General features: G+C 31.2%; 1 protein-coding gene across 1 annotated transcript; it reads left to right on the top strand.

The window, feature by feature from the left end:
• The first annotated feature begins 5,073 nt into the window (after window positions 1–5,073).
• LOC123659240 lies at window positions 5,074–16,731 on the top strand. Its single transcript, XM_045594488.1, has 6 exons — window positions 5,074–5,105; window positions 7,456–7,531; window positions 8,427–8,558; window positions 13,645–13,718; window positions 15,066–15,173; window positions 16,527–16,731. Exons 1-6 carry the CDS (start codon window positions 5,074–5,076, stop codon window positions 16,681–16,683), a joined length of 579 nt encoding a protein of 192 aa, XP_045450444.1. The 3' UTR covers window positions 16,684–16,731.
• The last annotated feature ends 1,801 nt before the right edge of the window (window positions 16,732–18,532 follow it).

The raw sequence follows: 18,532 nt of genomic DNA, 5'->3' as shown, positions 1-18,532 counted from the left end.
TATAAATACAAGTATACAGTTAAATATTATTCTAAGGACAATATATGTGCAGACTGATTCCTGGTAAACAGGAAGGCAAATCGGAAGCAGCTTTCCCAAAAGGTTTTACAGCAATATTACGCAATATGAAAATAAAAAACAAAAAAGTTTGATAATATCCTTCCGTTGTAATATAAATATAAGAAAACAGTAAGTGCTTATTTTTTTTAATAAAATAATAGAATCGTTTCTAATTGGATTAATTTATATTGCTAATGGTATCTGATATACTTAATTACCAGGCTAGTTAATCTGATGTAGAAATTAAATATTTAAATGTAATTTGGTCTTTTTGAAGTAGTTATTTTAATCTACTATACTCAAGCTACCGTATTAAATATAAAAGAAATTAATTAGGGTATCCAAAATATTAAGACAAATATATCTTCGTTTTCTATATCCATATTGTTATGTCTTACGGTCTGTTACTGTGGGGTAATGCTGCAGATATTGAGACTGTATACATTTTGCGTAAAAATTGCTATTCAGGGCATTTAGGATCTTAAAGCTTGAGAGTCGCTGCGGGATGTTTTTCATAAGGCAGACATATTAACAATTGCGCCACAGTATGCCTATAATAATATTATGTAAATTCACAAGAATATCAATTGTTTTTTTATAAATTTTAATGACTGCAGTAAAAACAAGAAAAGAATGACAAAAATGTAACTCCAAGTATCCGACTGTGCAAAGTAAACGTCTTCTTTTGTTATGATATTCGCATGTATAATAAAATCCCACAAACCATTACGCAAATGACTGTAAATAAATTTAAAAATTTTATTAAAAAGAAATTAATAGCTAAAGCTTATTATTCGGAGCAAGATTATTTTAATGATAAAGATGTGTAGATTTATAAGCGCTGTATTTCGCGCAATTACCAATTTTATATTAAATAGCAGTTTTTTTATGAGTAACTGCGCAGTTCTTTCCTATTCTTCTCTGAAAAATCTACATTCCGAATCAGTGGCCGCTTTACTTTTAACCATAATTAAAGTTGAATTTGTAAAATGACGATTCGAATGTGCTTTTGAAGCCTATTTGTATAAAATTATTTTTGATTTGATTTCATATAATTAAATGTGGCTCTGAACCAAATCACTTCTTAACCGACTTCCAAAAAGGAGGAGGTTCTCAATTCGACTGTATTTTTTTTTTATGTATGTTACATCAGAACTTTTGCCCGTGTGGACTGATTTCGACAAATTTTGTTTTAATCGAAAGGTGGTGTGTGCCAATTGGTCCCATTTAAATTTATTTGAGATCTAACTACTACTTTTCGAGTTATATCTAATAATGTGTTTTTATTTGACGCTTTTTTCATCGACCTACGTTGTATTATACCGCGTAACTTTCTACTGGATATACCGATTTTGATAATTCTTTTTTTGTTGAAAAGGGGATATCCTTAGTTTGGTACCGTGATAAGGAAACTAGGATCTGATGATGGGATCCCAGAGGAATCGAGGGAAACTCTCGAAAATCCGTAATAACTTTTTACTGGGTGTACCGATTTTGATAATTTTTAATTTAATCGAAAGCTGATGTTTATCATGTGGTCACATATAAATTTTATCGAGATCTGATAACTACTTTTTGAGTAATCTTTAATAACGCGTAGTTGCTTGACTATTATTTCGTCGATCTACGTTGTATTACTTGTCGATGTAATTGAAGTCGGTTTTTTTTTCGTTTGCGAGCAAACACAATTATTGCTTTACAAATGTAACTGGTTCGTGCTTAAAAAGTAAAAATCGATAGTAATTGACGTTTGGGGTGCTTATATCCCTCAACAGCTGAGGCTTAAAATGTTTCCTTTCATAGTAACTTTTACAGCACGTCACAACCGGAGTATAACGCGAGACTTGGCGTACACAAACCTGGAAACTAGATTCATGGAATAAGTTTCTGATTGAAAACATGGAAACGCTATCGAAGCACGTTCTTTAAAACAAACATTCAATATCACGACTTGAAAACTCTGTTCCTTTATTTTAAATCAAGATATCTTTATTTTGAGTTTTCTGTGACCAAATTTCATATGTAAAAGATTTTATTAAAACGTTGATAGTAATAAAAATAAGTTGGTTAGGGGACATTTATTAATTACGTGAGCTCAAAATGGGGGGGAGAGGTCCAATGAAATCTCACCAAATCTCATTTAAACCGAGGGGGAATAATCAAAAATATCACGTCAACTTGAAAAAATATAAAATATTGCAGATATCAAAAAAAAATATATTTTGAGTGTTCATTTTACCCGCTAAAATCAATCTTATGTCTGTTAAAATCATTTAATTTTTGAATTGAATTTAATTTAATTTTATTGAATTTAAATAAATTAACTATAGTATACTCGAACAGTTTATTATTTCCCGTCAATCTCTATTATATTCAACGTCAATCTCATGTAAGGGGAGGGGGGTCCAGGCAAATCTAATTAAATATCACGTAAGGGAGGAGGGGCCTAAACTGATCGAAAAATAGCTCACGTAATTAATGGGAGTCCCCTTATTTTAATTTCTATAGAGTTTATTCTATATTAATGTAATATCCTTATAGTATACGAATTTATTTGTAAGCATATGCTGAAAGAACGTGCAAATCTCAAATTACATGTTTGTTTTAAAAACTAATTTTGCTTATAAGCTAGGTAATAAAGGGCCATAATAGATCAAATACTGTCTCATACACCGAGAACAGCATTAACGTCGGTTAAGCCTTGGGGATGTCCTGTAATATTAAAATAAACATGCATCCCATACAGTATTGGTTACGAGAAATGTTCGCTGCAAAATGTACACGACTCTTTTGAAACTACGCTTCATCACAACAATCTCTTGGGGCATTTAATGCACATCGTATTTATGTGAGTATCGAATGCTTTAATTTTTTATCTCTTAATATATGCAGCATTTACAAACATTATCATAGCGATAAAAGTATTCATAGAATTTATTTTTTGTGTTTTAGAGTTACATTGTAAATGTGTCGAAATCGAATTTAACTTAATTTTTTTTTTTACTTTACTATACAAGAATTGATTTTCATATAAGTAGTATGAAAAAAGTATGAGGATTTAAATCTACTGAACGAATGACCTCGTTACGTTTCTCGTAACGCCATCTACCCACCCTAGTGGGTTCCGATAGAGAACGACGTTTTCTAATAACGCCATCTATCGGAACACAATAGAGTTCCAATACATGGCGTTATTTGATTTGTTTATTTATTGTTTGATATGGTGTTAATCTTTTTATTTTAAATAGTCACAAAAAAGGCTTACTAGCCTTTTTTGACAGTCGATCTGAAAGAGTAAACCCCAGTCGTGCATCGGAGCTGTGTGTCAGCTTTTTATTTAATGTCAGTTTCAGTAAATCCAATGATAAAAAGAAACTAAAAAAATCTTAGTTGTAATATTTAAAATCACAGTCTATAATTGGACTACAATACTAATTTTGCACAATAAGCAATGCTGTAGATTAGTCACATAAAAGAATAAATTACTGGACTTGCCTAAATTTAGTTTTAAAACCTATTTGTGATTGAAGAATGGTAATTGGTCTGATCTGGTGGCTTCGTGTCATAATGATGTATAAATACCATAGATACATAACATTCGTATCATTATACGTTCTACTCTTTTTGTAGTTAGTTGAGCTAAGTATCTGTATAAATAAACTATATAATAATATCCGCAGTCGAGCAGCATGGTGGATTAAGCTTTTCCTACATGAAGAAAGAGGCCTATTCCCAGAATTGGTATGTCGAAAATTTTCCTAAAATTATTTGATCAAAGTATTTAATAAAGCCTGGAAGTTGTTATTTAATGAAAAATACAAAAAATCGTGCAAATAATGAAACATTTCAAAATACGTAACAATTCTTAAACATCACGCGTTGAACAGTTCATAAGACAGGAACGTCTGCCGAGTCGGATGATTATAAAATAATATTACATTTTTGAACAAAATTCGGGTGATATTTATCAAAAGAAGGAAATTTTAGGTACTTCATCTATGTGACGAAGCGCGGACGGACGGTCTGACGCAACTATGACAAATACACCGCCTTTTGTCCTTTCAACGTCTCTGACATTGTGACCAGACTTGAAATGCGACATTAAAATAAACATACTTTAATTAGCTTAACTCATTTATTAATCCTTTTCTACAAATCAAGGGGTTCATTAATTTTAACGCGGGAATAAATTTTATTGTTACAATTTAATTGTGTTTTCTTTCACTTTGATTGTAACTTATTTTTATCTTGTTCAGCTATTAATGGCGAGAATTTTATAGACATGTATCATATATGTGGGATTTTATTCTGTTGTCGTAATCCGTTACATTTATATTTAATTATTAAACTGCAATTTTATTGGTTCCATAGAACCGTGTTAAGATTACAGCCAAGTTTTACTATTTTCTAGTCGTGTAATGTAAACCAGACCCTTATTAATGATATAAATTCAGACTTAAAGAAGTTCTCGAAAAGTCCCAGTCATAATAAAAATGTACCAAAAAAAACGTGAAATCCACTTTAATACAATTATCATAGCGACATTTCAACTCGGTCGTCTAATTGTCACCTGGAATTAGCGTCGTTTACTTAACTAGGGCATATAGCGGTTGTTAGGCACATTAACGTGGCGAGCCTTAGTTGTTTCTTGCAATATTCGATTCTAAGTATTCGTTATACATACACTGAATATAGTATTCCTACGTTGTATATTATCTGTGCACACATAGACCAAACTTATAAGTGTGTTTTTTTTATTTTTCATTTATATTTACGCCTTATATTGATAACTTTAGTATTAATTGCATGATACAATTACTGAACGAAAAAAAAAATTGTTTGTTTCCTTTTTTAAATAAACGTATGTAAAAACGCAAAGTCATTACAACTCAAATAACTTATTAATATTGAGAACATAGTGTTATATTGGACTATTACTGTGAAACAAATATCACTTTTATCCGGTAATAATAATTATTGAAAAGTGACCATCAGTGTTGTGAAATTATAATAATGACTTGGAGAAAAATATTAGTGGTGATAACGTAAGTAATTTAAACATATTTTTAAATCTTATATGTGAGTCTTATTTATATATATTTTAATATTATACATAGCATTTATTTCAATATTATACATATTTATAAGTCACAACTTAAGAACTAAATATTTCAGATAGTTACAGTATAAATCATGTCCGCGTAGAAAAGTGGTTAAGTTTATTTAGTCGTATGTAATGCATATTAATTTAAGAGTTATAATTCTAGTGATATGCCGTATATAAGTTATATAAGATACAGAATATACAATCTTCAAATATAAATAAAAAGTGAACTGTCTTAAAACTTTTTTATACTCATATTAAGCCGGGTTTTTGTCGCTGCTGTGTTCTAAATCTTATAATGTGTAGAGAAATGGACTATGTAAAGTGTTAATACTGATATCAATTGTAATAAAATTAAAAAAATATACAAAACGATTTACCACTCGTTGGCATCGACCCTTTTTTTTAAACAAAAAACAACATTCATACCAATTCCTGGAGGCTAACCCATAACGTCTCTTCGTTCAAACGTCTGTGATAACAACCGGGTCCAACGACATTACGTACTCTGCGAGGCGCGGTCGGGATAGAGATAGATACACCCAGACCAAAAACAAATATTTGTACTACTTACCTCGAGTGGGAACCGAACCGAAGACCGACGCTGTCAAAGCATATACTCACACTACTACACTCAAACGGTCGTACAAAGAAATAATAGTAATATGTTTCCATACCATCTCCTCTGCCCCTAGGTTGCCTAGAAGAGATCGCTTTTCAGCGATAAGACCGCCCTTTGCCCCTTATGATACTTCGATCTTAAAATCAATCTGATATGTATTATTTCTGTTTTAGTGTACAATAAAGTGTATTGTTATGTTAATATGATGTACGTATGGACGATAAGTAACAAATTAGGTTCATAGAAAACAAAATAAATAACGTCTACTGTTTACAGTACGGACGTTTTTTGACCAGAATTATTAAGTCATTTTACGAAACGAATACAAGTCAAACTAACTATAAAATACAAAATCAAATAACAGTTTGTATTTTGACTTAATCTTACGAAATATTATAACCATATCTCTATTCCTGCAAGTATATATATTAAAATACAACCAAATCTTGACTTATTACTTAATTTGCGACTTTTATTTGAAAAATTAAATAGTGAAATAATTATAGAAACTAAAATAACGAATAATAAAGAAAATAATAGAATTTTTAATCTTTCATATAATGTATTAAACATGGCGTCCATATCCTGCACAAAACCCATTATATAAGGAAGCAAAAATTTGTTAAACCTCAAACCAGCGAGCGCAAACTTCATTTTAATTTTAAATCCCCTTTCCCTCCTCAAAGGCGCTCATATTTCGTATCTTATATATTTTTCTCCTTAACAATAATATTAGTTGAGATATCTTATTTATTTTACGCTAAAACTTCGTTCATTCATTTTATTTTCATTATTTTGTATTTGCTTTGAATGTTCTTTTAAATTTTCCAGACTTTTTACTACTCACGGATACGTAACAATATTACAAAGCTTGTCTGTATATTTTTTTTTTTCTTTAAAGTATAATTCTTAGACTCAACATCGAGATTATTAAAAAATATTTTGATAATCATCGTACAGACACCGTTCTCAATTAGGGCTCGAACGGTTTGGTAGCATTTTGACGTCTTTGTTGCGAATCAATACCATAACTAATTATGTCATAGTTTACAGTATCATCACTCATCATCACTTCAGCCTAATACAGTCCACTGCTGGACATAGGTCTCCACTATTTCGCGCTAAAAATAGAGTGAACTCATGTGTTTTGCCCATAGTCACCTCGCTGGGCAGGCGAGTCGGTGACCGCAGGACTGGCTTTGTTGCACCAAAGACGCTGCTGCCCGTCTCTGGCCTGTGTATTTCAAAGCCAGCAGTTGTATGGTGGTAGTGGAACTGTGTTATCCCTTAGTCGCCTCTTACGACACCCACGGGAAGAGAGGGGGTGGCTATATTCTTAATGCCGTAACCACACAGCAGTTTACCGTATAATATCGACAATTGACTAAGGGTGGTATTAAACTAAAGGCCGGTTTCACTGGTTTTGGATATAGTTTATCCTGCACATAAGTTATGAATAGACTTTAATAGCAGGAGGTAGAATAGGTCATTAGGACCTGTTTCTCCTCAATAAATAACATATTTATTTATTTATTTATTTATTTATTTACGAATATATTTACTAAATGAATTTCATCAAAATCAAATCAGCCGTTAAGGAATAAATTAGGGACATATATGTAGAAGAAAATGTGGACCACATAACTTTACTTTTATTTATTTTTTACAGAGTCTTAACATCCACATCTAAAAGCCATGACGTAACAAAACGTGGTCTTATTTTTCCTCCAACGAGTTTATACGGGGTAAGAAGTAATTTTATAAAAATCTAATTTTTATCAATAAATATTACTAATTGTCGTAATTACATTATTCGTAACGAAATTGATTTACTTTTTTTGTACGTTTTATATTAAATATTAACGTCTTGTTTTTATTTATTCAAATATTTATATTGAAGTACATATATTCTTGATTTAAGAATTAAATTCTTATTTATAAAAAAAAAATTCGAATATACATTTTAAGAGTACACATGCACAAATGACCAAATGAGCGAACTACTTTAACAACTATTTAAATTCTAGATCGCTACTCTAGCGATAAGACCGCCTTTGTACACTGTTTTTTTTTTATTTGTAATATGTTATTGTGTTGATTGTTGTTGTGTACAATAAAGATTATCTATCTATCTAAATTGAAGTTGGAAAAATGATTGTTTTTTTTTACAATTGGGTCGGTAAACAAGCTTACGGCTCACCTAATGCTAAGCAATTGCCGTAGCTTATAGACGCCAGCAACACCAGAAACATCGCAAGCGCGTTGCCGAGATTATCCTCAATCGCCCCGAGAGCCCTGGTCAGATTACTCACCACAAGAGCACAACACTGCTTGAAAACAGTAGTATTTTGCTATGATCTTTTGTAAGGCCGAGGTACTTCCCCAGTCAGGCTGCTCCAGATTTTGAGCAGAATATTTCCTGCTGTGCTTTACCTCAGAAAACACAGTTTAGAAATAGTATATCATAAATAGTCGAATTTAATTAGGTGAATTAAGCTCGAACCCTTCTTCTATGTGGAGAAAGAGGGCTATACCCAGCAGTGGGATATTACATTCTGAATCGATCGATCGATTTTAATTTTTCTAGATTTTATCTGTTTCATTTAATCTTACATATTGTAAAGCATAATTCCTTTTCAGATGTTTTTAGCTATAGCCGTACCTCTCGACATTCCAGACAAAAACGTATTCGTGTCATATAACTTTGAGGCTAATTACTCGGTGGTCACAAACATAACGGAGCTGGATGAAGTCATATTCCCGAACCTGCCAGTAAGTAAAATTTTTATGAAAATAATATTATTATTTTTTTTACATATTTCTCTGCTCATAAGCTGGGTACCTGCATAAAGGTAATGCATATGTTTTTTGTAGAGCTGTTATATTCATTTTGGTGTAAAAGACTACTAAAATAATGATTTAAAAAATAGGTAACCGCCTGATGTAAAAAATTTCGATTATTTTGTTAATCGAAAAGTGACGCGTGTCATGTGGTCCCATTTTTGTTTTTATACAATGATAGGCTTGCGTTTGACCACTATTACACCTGATGATAAGTGAGAATGCGGTCTAAGATGGAGCACGCTTACCTAGAAGTAACCTATTCACTCGCGACTTTAATCAAAAAATTTTAACTTTAATCAAAATTTGTCAAGAACTTTTTAAGTTATCGTTAGTAATGAGTATTTACTTGACTGTTTTTTTGTCGATTAATGTTGTATTATACCTCGTAACTTTTTGCTGGGTTGACTGATTTCATTAATTCTTTTTTAATCAAAAGCTGGTGCTTGTAATGTAGTGTCATTTAAATTTGATGCAGATGTGCCGACTTTTTTTTAAAAGTTATGTCTAATAATATATAATGCTTATTTACTTGACTATTTTTTCGTGTATCGACACTATTACTGGTCGATATAATTGAGGTCGGGGTTTTTCTTCGTTTGCAAGCTAACACAACATTTTTTTACAATAATTTGTGCCAATACTATCTTATCCACTAAATCCGTTATTTTCTTTAATCATTATTAATAAATTAATTTTAATAAATTTCTTTTATCTAATTTGTTCGGAAGCAATTAGATTTGGAATAAACTAGTTTCATCTAGGACGTGCCGGTCATACCCTTAAAAATGTTTTGATTATATTTGTCTGTCTAAGATTATACTTGTGTCTTTGTGTATGTATGTATGGAAAAGTAAGTTGAGCTCTTTATTTTAACATTCTTAGGCTAGGCTAAATCAGTAAGAATTCTAGTTAAAGAAGAATTCCTAGTAATATTGCCAGAGTAAAAATTTAGATAAATATCTTCTACTCTGTCACGCTAAATAACAAATAACTTTACAGATTACTTTAAACTTCATTAACTAGACACACACAGCCGTAACACGAATAACCTAAAATACCTTTTATCCTAACAATCTCAAAGGGAAAAAAGTTACCCGCCTAAAATTGGGAGGCATGACTTGTATAATAATAATTTTAAAATTCAAAGAATTTTTACGTTATTTAAATAGTAACGAAAATATTTAAAAAATTGGATTATAAATTATGTCAAAGGAAAAGAATCTTCTTATTAGCAATAGCAATTATCATTTATCTTTTCATACTTTTGATAAACAAAAAGCAATTACAACCTTGATAAGAAATAGAGTAACAAACTATGAAAAACATTTTGTTTATTAGATACCATTTAATAAATTAGTATAACTTTTCATCAAAGCTATCTCGATGATAGTAAGTTGATTAGCTTTATATCTCTACGCTCGTATCAATTACCTTTGAGAGCGAGTTGATTTGGATCATAATTAAGGAACTCTGAAATATACACGTACAATATGTGTAGATCTAGATGGCCGTGACACATTATATATGCATATATATACGAGTACAAGAATTTTCAGCCAAGGGGCGCGTAGGACAATGTAATGTCCTTGCCGGGCCGCACACTAAAATGCCTACTATATCCAGCATTGAACTTCTATAGACTGAACTAAGCGAGTGCGTAAAAGTGAACAAACGCTTCTGTTATTAATATTATCGTTATATGTGTATCTAGTGAATATATTAAAAATAAATAAATATTACGAAATTTTTTAAGCATTTATCATTCCTTGGCATATTTTGCAAAGCTGTCAAATACTCTTGTTTTTCACTCAAATTGTTTTAGATAGTTGACTAGTTTAATTAATAGATGATCTGCGGTTCGCACAAAACCGGCGGCAATCCACATGCACAATAATATAAAAGAAATAAAACGACATTTTCTTTCAACTTTACTGTTGAGTATGTATAGATAAACTGACTTTAAAAACAAATACAAACGCCAAGTGTGACAATATTTGTCGAGCGCTGGAATTAAAGTCGTGATCTAAAGTTCGAAGCTGGAATTAAATGATGCGGTAATGTCGTGCTACGTTCATAGTATAGACTTGTGATACATCCCGATATTTCAGCGTCGTTGCAGGCAACACCCGTAATCTAAAATATTAATAGTGACCACGACAATTAAGACACTTATATTATAGATTTTCGAAAAGATTTGAATGAATGAGCTGTTTTCGATCACGATGATGTATGTCATAATATCGATTTCCATGTTGATATTATTAAAATTGCGTTTTAAATGTAATTATTCTATTATGGTAGATACTGAACTAAGCTGAAATGAAATAGTTCGTAAACATCTTATTAAAGCCTAGAGTCATATAGGCTTATCAAATTCATATCAAATTTTCATAAAATCACCTTTTCGCGTTAACTTCACTACAGATAGACAAAAAACTTATCATGTTAAATATCAAAATTGGATATCAATGTTTCATATTGATGATTTCTTCGTGATTTGAAGATTGATTGATATTGATGATTTCTTAATTTATATCGAAATTTAAACTCAAGTTTTGGTTACAGTCGCGACAGATACGCCGTATTTTTAAACAAAAAAGGACGAGGTTCTTAATTCGACTGTATTTTTTTATGTATGTCACTTCAGAACTTTTGACTGGGTGGGCCGATTCGACGAAATTTTTCAATCGAAAGTTGGTGTGTATCATTTGGTCCCACTTTACTTTAAATGAGATCTAACAATTACTTTTCGAGTTATATCTAATAATGCGTTTTTGCTTGACTATTTTTTCGTCGACCTACGCTGTATACGCCTTAACTTTTACTTTTTACACCACATAACTTTTTACTGGATGAACTGATTTTGATGATTTTTAATTTAATAAAAAGCTGATATTTATCATGTGGTCACATATCAATTTCATCGAGATCTGATAAAAACTTTTTGAGTAATCTTTGATAACGCGTATTTACTTAACTATTTTTTTCGTCTACCTACGTTGTATTACTCGTCGACGAAATTGAAGTTGTTTTTTCTTTCGTTTGTGAGCAAATACAATTATAATATTTTTAGAACCCCGTAGAGAACAATGAAGGTTTTTTATTTCGTTTTCGCGTTTTTTAATTTAGTTTAAATTATAGAGTTATAGTACCAAAGAACAAAGTTTGACAAGGTTATACTCGTAGATATCGACACAGATATTGACCTTTGATTGCATTAATCGCTTTACACATCATTCAGGTACTGCGAACAGAAAACAGTTATATTCGGTACATTTATCAAAGTAATGTCAAATTGTTTACTATTGATTAAATATCTTAATCTTTATCCTTAAAATGTTGAAGTTGAAAATTAGCGCCTAATATCCGTACCGAAAACTATATACATATTTGCTTACTACTCGCTCAGGTTTAATAAAAATCATTCATGAATATAGCTCCATTAACTATACTAATGGTCTGGTGTTGAACTCCCCACCGTGCCTCGGAGAGCACGTTAAGACGTCGGTCGCGGTTGTTATCATGTACCTGATAGCGATCGTTACTCATAGTAGGGAATATATCCGCCAACTTGCATTGGAGCAGCGTGGTTGATTAAGCTCTGATCCTTCTCCTACATGGGGATGCCCAGTAGTGGGATATTACAGGCTGAAGCGTAACTATACTAATATTATAAAACTAAAAATTTCGTTTGTTTGTATCTTTAAACACGCTTATCTCAGGAACTACAGGTCCGAATGAAAAAATTATTTTTGTATTAGACAGCCTTTACCAAGGAAGGCTATAGGATATTTTTTCCTCAAATTAACACGTGTGTAACCGAGGGGGAGGACTCGTTTTAAAATAAAATAGGCAGTAATACAATCACACTGTCAAGAGATCGAAACAGTAACCGCAAATGAATCATTTTGAACGTATAAAGCTGTACCGTGAAATATGTACTGTGACGTAATCGTCAGCATTCTTATCCCTAAAAGTGTCTACTAACTTAGTATTACTGATCATTCTCGGTGGAAACGATATTCAGACAAGGAGTCGGCGTTCGCTATTCAAAGCCCTTGTTAAATTCAATTTGAATAAATATAATTTAAATTCGAATAAGAGAGCTTGATTAATTCAAAGGAAAGTAAATAAAAATTGTTATTCGAACGAAATGGAAATAAAAATAAATTTAATTACAAACTAATTCCAATATTTTCTAACCAGAGAGACTTCGTACAGACACATGACTCATCTCATTGATTGGTTCACTCCCTAACATCCCACTGCTAGGCATAGACCTTTTTTTCCATGTGTCGGAGCTTAATCCAGCACTCAGCTCCATTGCAGATTGGCGGATATAATCCACAGAAAGTTCATTGATTTATTTATTCATCATATAGTACATGGAATATATATGAGAAAAAAAAATATTATTGGTACCTTTATAATATAAAAAATAAAAAATTATTTATTTAGAAAAACGTTTACATAACATGATACCGTTGTTGGAACATCCTTTTAAGTTAGTGTTTATCAACGCAAATAGCACCCAAAACAATAATTGTTAGAATTTTTGCCTGTTTGTTTATGCGTTTGTCCACGCTAATCTCAGAAACGGCTTATCCGATTTTGATGTGGTTTTCACTAATATACTACTGTTTGTTTCATGCCAATGGGTTAATGAATAAAAAAAGTAATGCCAATTTAAAGAATCACGTTAAACATGTAAATACCCAAACGATGGTGTTATTAATCCAAAATAAACCAAAAGATGTATCCAAAGAAATGCTGTGCAAAGTCACTATTCCACACGTACGAAATCGCCGCCACAGCTTCTCTCCATAACATATTAATGAGTCAACGAAATGTATGTACGCGTATAGCTTTCATACAACTAGCACCATATTAGATTATTTTTTGTGTTGAGTGTTGATGTCAGCTAGTTTTTGTAACAATCTGAATGATTGCGTAGCGTAAAGAAATATCAAGTCAAATCTGCCTACGCATATGTAAATCGTATCATTCATTACAGGTGGTCTCAGGTCGTCACGCACGGAGTATTACCAGGGAAATGGCGTACATGACTCTGGAAACTAAATTCAAGGAGTAAGTGAAATGAGAATTTGTTTTTAGTAAAATTTAAACAAGAATCCCTGCCCATGTTCTTGGAAATATAATAAACATGTATGTAATTCATACGTGTAGCATGTCACTTCCTGCTATTTTTTTATCTTTTTACGTAGGTATTCATTATTTATGCTTAATATTCTTTACGAATAATACATTAACAGTGTCGTCGGCTGATACCTTAAATACCGGTCTTAAGTGACCTTGAAAACTGACGTCCATAAAAGTTAAACAGTCAAATTTGTATTAACTTTTCTTTATAAGAAGGATGGGGCTTTGTTCAGCCTATTACACAATTGAAGTACAATTCGGATACTCGTGAAAATTGAATTTAACCTTTTTTGTTAATAATTTAAAGTTTTTAGACCAAAATATATATATATATATATATATATAGGTATACGTTTTAATTTTAATTGATGGCATGCATACGTTTTGAAGTCAGATATATATTCTATGATTAATAAATAAATAAATACCCCTCCTTGTTTTAGCCGAGTTGACATTCATGACAATATTTTTCTTCTTGCAATTAATAGTCGTTTATATAATAATGATCGTAGCTTACTAAGGCTTTCTAATGATGAAAATATTGTTAAAAATCAATGAAACTTTTAGGAATTTCGTACAAAGAGAAAATAAATCTTTTATTCTTTTAATATGTAGTATAAATAGGTAGACTAACGTACTTACAGCGTATTAAACCTTCATATAAGAAACAAACTACTCGTATCACGAGTTATATTTTTGTTTTATAATTATTGATTCAGTCTTTAAATATATAAGTTTTTCAAATAATACATTATTTAAACCCTTCCGATAATTGAAAGAATTGGTGTAATCCACTTAAATGAGATTTTAACAATTTTTGTTAATTAAAGAACAAGGCCACATCTAAACCGAAGACAAATATTTGTACGAATACAAATATCCATCCCGAGCGGGAATTGAACCCGCAAACCATCGGTATTTAATTAAATTGAATCTCGCATTTGTATTAAATTCCAAATTATCATGTTTCAAATGTACAGGTTTTTTCATTAACTTCCAATAAATCAAAAATTAAAAATTACCCTAACGAACTTACAGACATAATGATAATAATTAATGAAATCACGAAAAAAAAACACATTTTTGCAATGAAATTATTGTTTTGATATAACCAAGTAGTCTACATCCTCTGAGACGCAAAGTACTCCTACAAAATTGCAAAATGAGTCGCCCTTGGGGAGTAAAAAAGGCTCTTTTCTTAAAAAACAACACATCTTAAAGACAAATATTGATGTTGTTTTTATAAAGGAAAATTGTTATTTATTTTGTTTTCAGATACGGTATGAATGGTAAGGAATGCATGCTTCGTAATATATGCGAAGCAGCTGAAACACCGCTCTATAACAACGGTTTCGTGGGACACATCATGCATATCATATTCACGTAAGTGTTTATCATAGCTTGTGATAGTCGTAGCGTATGCGTCCTGTTTTGTGTCTAGACATACATTTTCTTCTAATGGTTGTCTTTGAGAAATCATCTTTAGAGAAAAGGCCGCCGTCGCACATTCGATTGGATCGATGGATTTATTCATAACAGGTATATATATATATATATATATATATATATATATATATATATATATATATATATATATTTATGTCACTAGGTTGGCAAACAAGCGTACGCCAGAAAGCATCGCAAGCGCGTTGCCGACCCAATCCCCAATCCCCCAGGAGCTCTGGTCACCTTACTCACCAACAGGAACACAATACTGCTTGAAAACAGTAGTATTTTGCTGTGATCTTCTGTAAAGTCGAAGTACTACCCCAGTCGGGCTGCTCCATATTTTGAGCAGGAAATTCCTAAAATAAATAAAATTGGAGTGTCTATTTGCAACATTAAAATAACCGTTTTTTACTAAATGCATTTGGATATATACACGGTACATATACCAAAATTACATATTTTACAATTTTAGTCTACTTGTCTGTCTGTCTGTTTGTTCCGGCTAATCTTTGAAACGGCTGGACCGATTTTGACGAGACTTTCACTGGCAAAACGTGGCTGACGTAGTAAGTAGTAACTTAGGCTATAATATATATAACTTTTTTTTTCAAATTCCGCGCGGGCAAAGTCGCGGACACAGCTAGTATTTAGTAAAGTAGTAGCCTTATACTTTGATTATATAACGTATTAAATATATAGCTAAATAATCTCAAAGAAACGAAATGTTCTAGTGAATGAATTCTCTTAATCAACAGAAAACATTATTGGTTTCAAATTTGACTTTTTTAATGGTATAATTAAAAATAAATACTGTTATAATGGTGTAAACATCGTAAAAATAAAATATTAAATATTTTTTCCATTAATAAGACAATGTAAAAGATATTTATATGCACTACGAAACTGTTATATTTCAATAGCTCCTGTATTATTCACTTTCAATGGTCACTTTTAATGATATTAATAGTATAATCTTTATTTCAAGCCACAAAAATAGAACAATATTTGCTAGAAAAGCAATCTCTTCCAGACAACATTTGGGTACAGAACGTATCATAGTAAAAGCTAATTAGGAAGTGAACTAAGGGTTCGATATTATTGAACATAACGTAATGAGAATTTTTTTTTTTTTGCTGAAATATCAGGATGACGTCACAAATATTCAGTCATTCGTCCCGTGATCGTGGTTGCTGTAAAGTATCCGAAACGTCGGGCATCTAAAAAACCTAATAAGCCGCGATAAAATTCAAAAAAATTTGTTACATTATAATTGCGTTTGTTTTTCAGACCATCATCATCAAAAGAGGAAGGACTAGACGAGGACTACTACAAAGCGGAGATGGATGGACTAAGAGGCGACTGCGATGAATATCTCGAGCTTTGTCCTTTTAGCCTCTTTGACGTCATCACAAGATTAGTTGAGACAAAACAACCCGAGAAATAATACTTGTTTTTAAAGATTTCTAATAAAATTTGCAAAAACTGAAATAAATTTTTATGAAAATTTTACTTAGTCCCATTTAAACTAATTTATATTTCAAACATAAAAAAATTCATAAATTAAAAAAGATGTAAAAATAAATAAATAAAATAAGTTGTAATATTTAGGAACGCTCTAAACTTGAAAGAATTGTTAAAACAAACCACTGAGATGATTTATTGAAATATTTTATTAAAAATGTATAATTAGTTCAAGTTGCGGTGACAACAACTTCCTATTATTTTGACTATTCGTTTGCATTGTATAAAGCATCACGTAAAATGTCACACGTGATGTAAAAATTACTCGACATAAATAGGCAACATTATAGCTTACTTACCCGAATTCCACTAAAATTTATATACTAATATATTATATGTGTTTGTGCAGTCCTTGTGGGTCTCCCCACCGTGCACGGAGAGCACGTTAAGCCGTCGATCCCGGTTGTTATCATGTACCTACACCTGATAGCGATCGTTACTCATAGTAGGAAATATATCCAACAACCCGCATTAGAGCAGCGTGGTGAATTAAGCTCTGATCCTTCTCCTACATGGGGAAAGAGGCCTATGCCCAGTAGTGGGATATTACAGGCTGAAGCGATATTATATATATATATATATATATATATATATATATATATATATTCTTCAAAATATAACAAAATAATCAAAAGTAAATTAATCAAAGTATTTTCTCTAGCAAAAGTAACATTGATTTTTTCTTAATAGTTTATAAGAAAACACAATCTTCGTGATATATAGTTACCTTTATTCGTCAAGAAGTACCTTTTCCATTTGATTAGTTAATACATTCGTGTATAATTATTTTATTACATACTAATTTACCTACAAACTCATTTAACTCACAGCCATAATTTTTTAATAAATTGAAAATAATACACAATATAAAAATTTGGCACACATATTTAAATAATAAACACATAAAAAAGTTATAAAACCGCCTAAATGAGCAAATGTCGATCGAAAAAATAGAACGTACTCATAACATATTCTTCTTTTAAAAAATAACAATAAACTTTATAAAATTACAACCAATCATAAACTAAAACAACCCTATCCATGTCCCTAGAATTATTTCATGCGTCACTACGAAGAATAAATACAATACTAATACGTAAAATCACCGAGATTAACGCGCTACATGATAACACATAAACGATCGTTAAATTTTGCTATGAAAATAGGCAGTATTTTATTTTTATTGCATATAGAATTAATACAAATTAGTTATGTTACAGAAAAATATTTGCGCAGATAAATGCATATACAAAAGTCGTATAAATGCATTTGAAACACAGATTGAGCAAATATTTTAAAGAATTACTTGCTACATTACTTATCATTACATGGTATATAACAAAATCGCTTCCCGCTGTCTGTATGCTTAGATCTTTAAAACTACGCAACGGGTTTTGATGCGGTTTTCTTCAATAAATAGAGTGATTCCAGAGGAAGGTTTATAGGTATAATACATGCCTACTATACAAGAGGAACCCTGCTAGTTTTTTTAACCGTGCGAAGCCGAGGCGGGTCGCTACTTATCTATATAGTATGACTATATAGATATATATAGATATATTATAATGCTTACAGTTTATCTGCTACTAAAAAGATATGCTAAGCCTAAGCAAATATTTTATTGGACAGCATACTGATTGAGTTTTGCCATAATATTAGTAAGTAAAAAATAATTTTAAAAAGTATATTAAAAACAAATTATATTCTTGACACGACAGGACAGCGGAAGAGTTGTTTATGTTGTAATAAATAGAAAATATTTAGTTACTTTC

The sequence above is a fragment of the Melitaea cinxia genome, chromosome 13 (genome assembly GCF_905220565.1).
Source record: "Melitaea cinxia chromosome 13, ilMelCinx1.1, whole genome shotgun sequence".
Taxonomy (NCBI): Eukaryota; Metazoa; Arthropoda; class Insecta; order Lepidoptera; family Nymphalidae; genus Melitaea; species Melitaea cinxia.
The sequence above is the reverse complement of the archived record's forward strand: the minus strand, read 5'-3'. Positions and strand labels throughout refer to the sequence as shown.

Bases quoted from the DNA above. Each gene is read 5' to 3' on its own strand.
- LOC123659240 (XM_045594488.1), top strand. From the start codon at position 5,074: ATGACTTGGAGAAAAATATTAGTGGTGATAAC. The intron at 5,106-7,455 runs GTAAGTAATTTA...TATTTTTTACAG, and splicing joins AAAATATTAGTGGTGATAAC to AGTCTTAACATCCACATCTA. The intron at 15,174-16,526 runs GTAAGTGTTTAT...TTTGTTTTTCAG, and splicing joins ATCATGCATATCATATTCAC to ACCATCATCATCAAAAGAGG.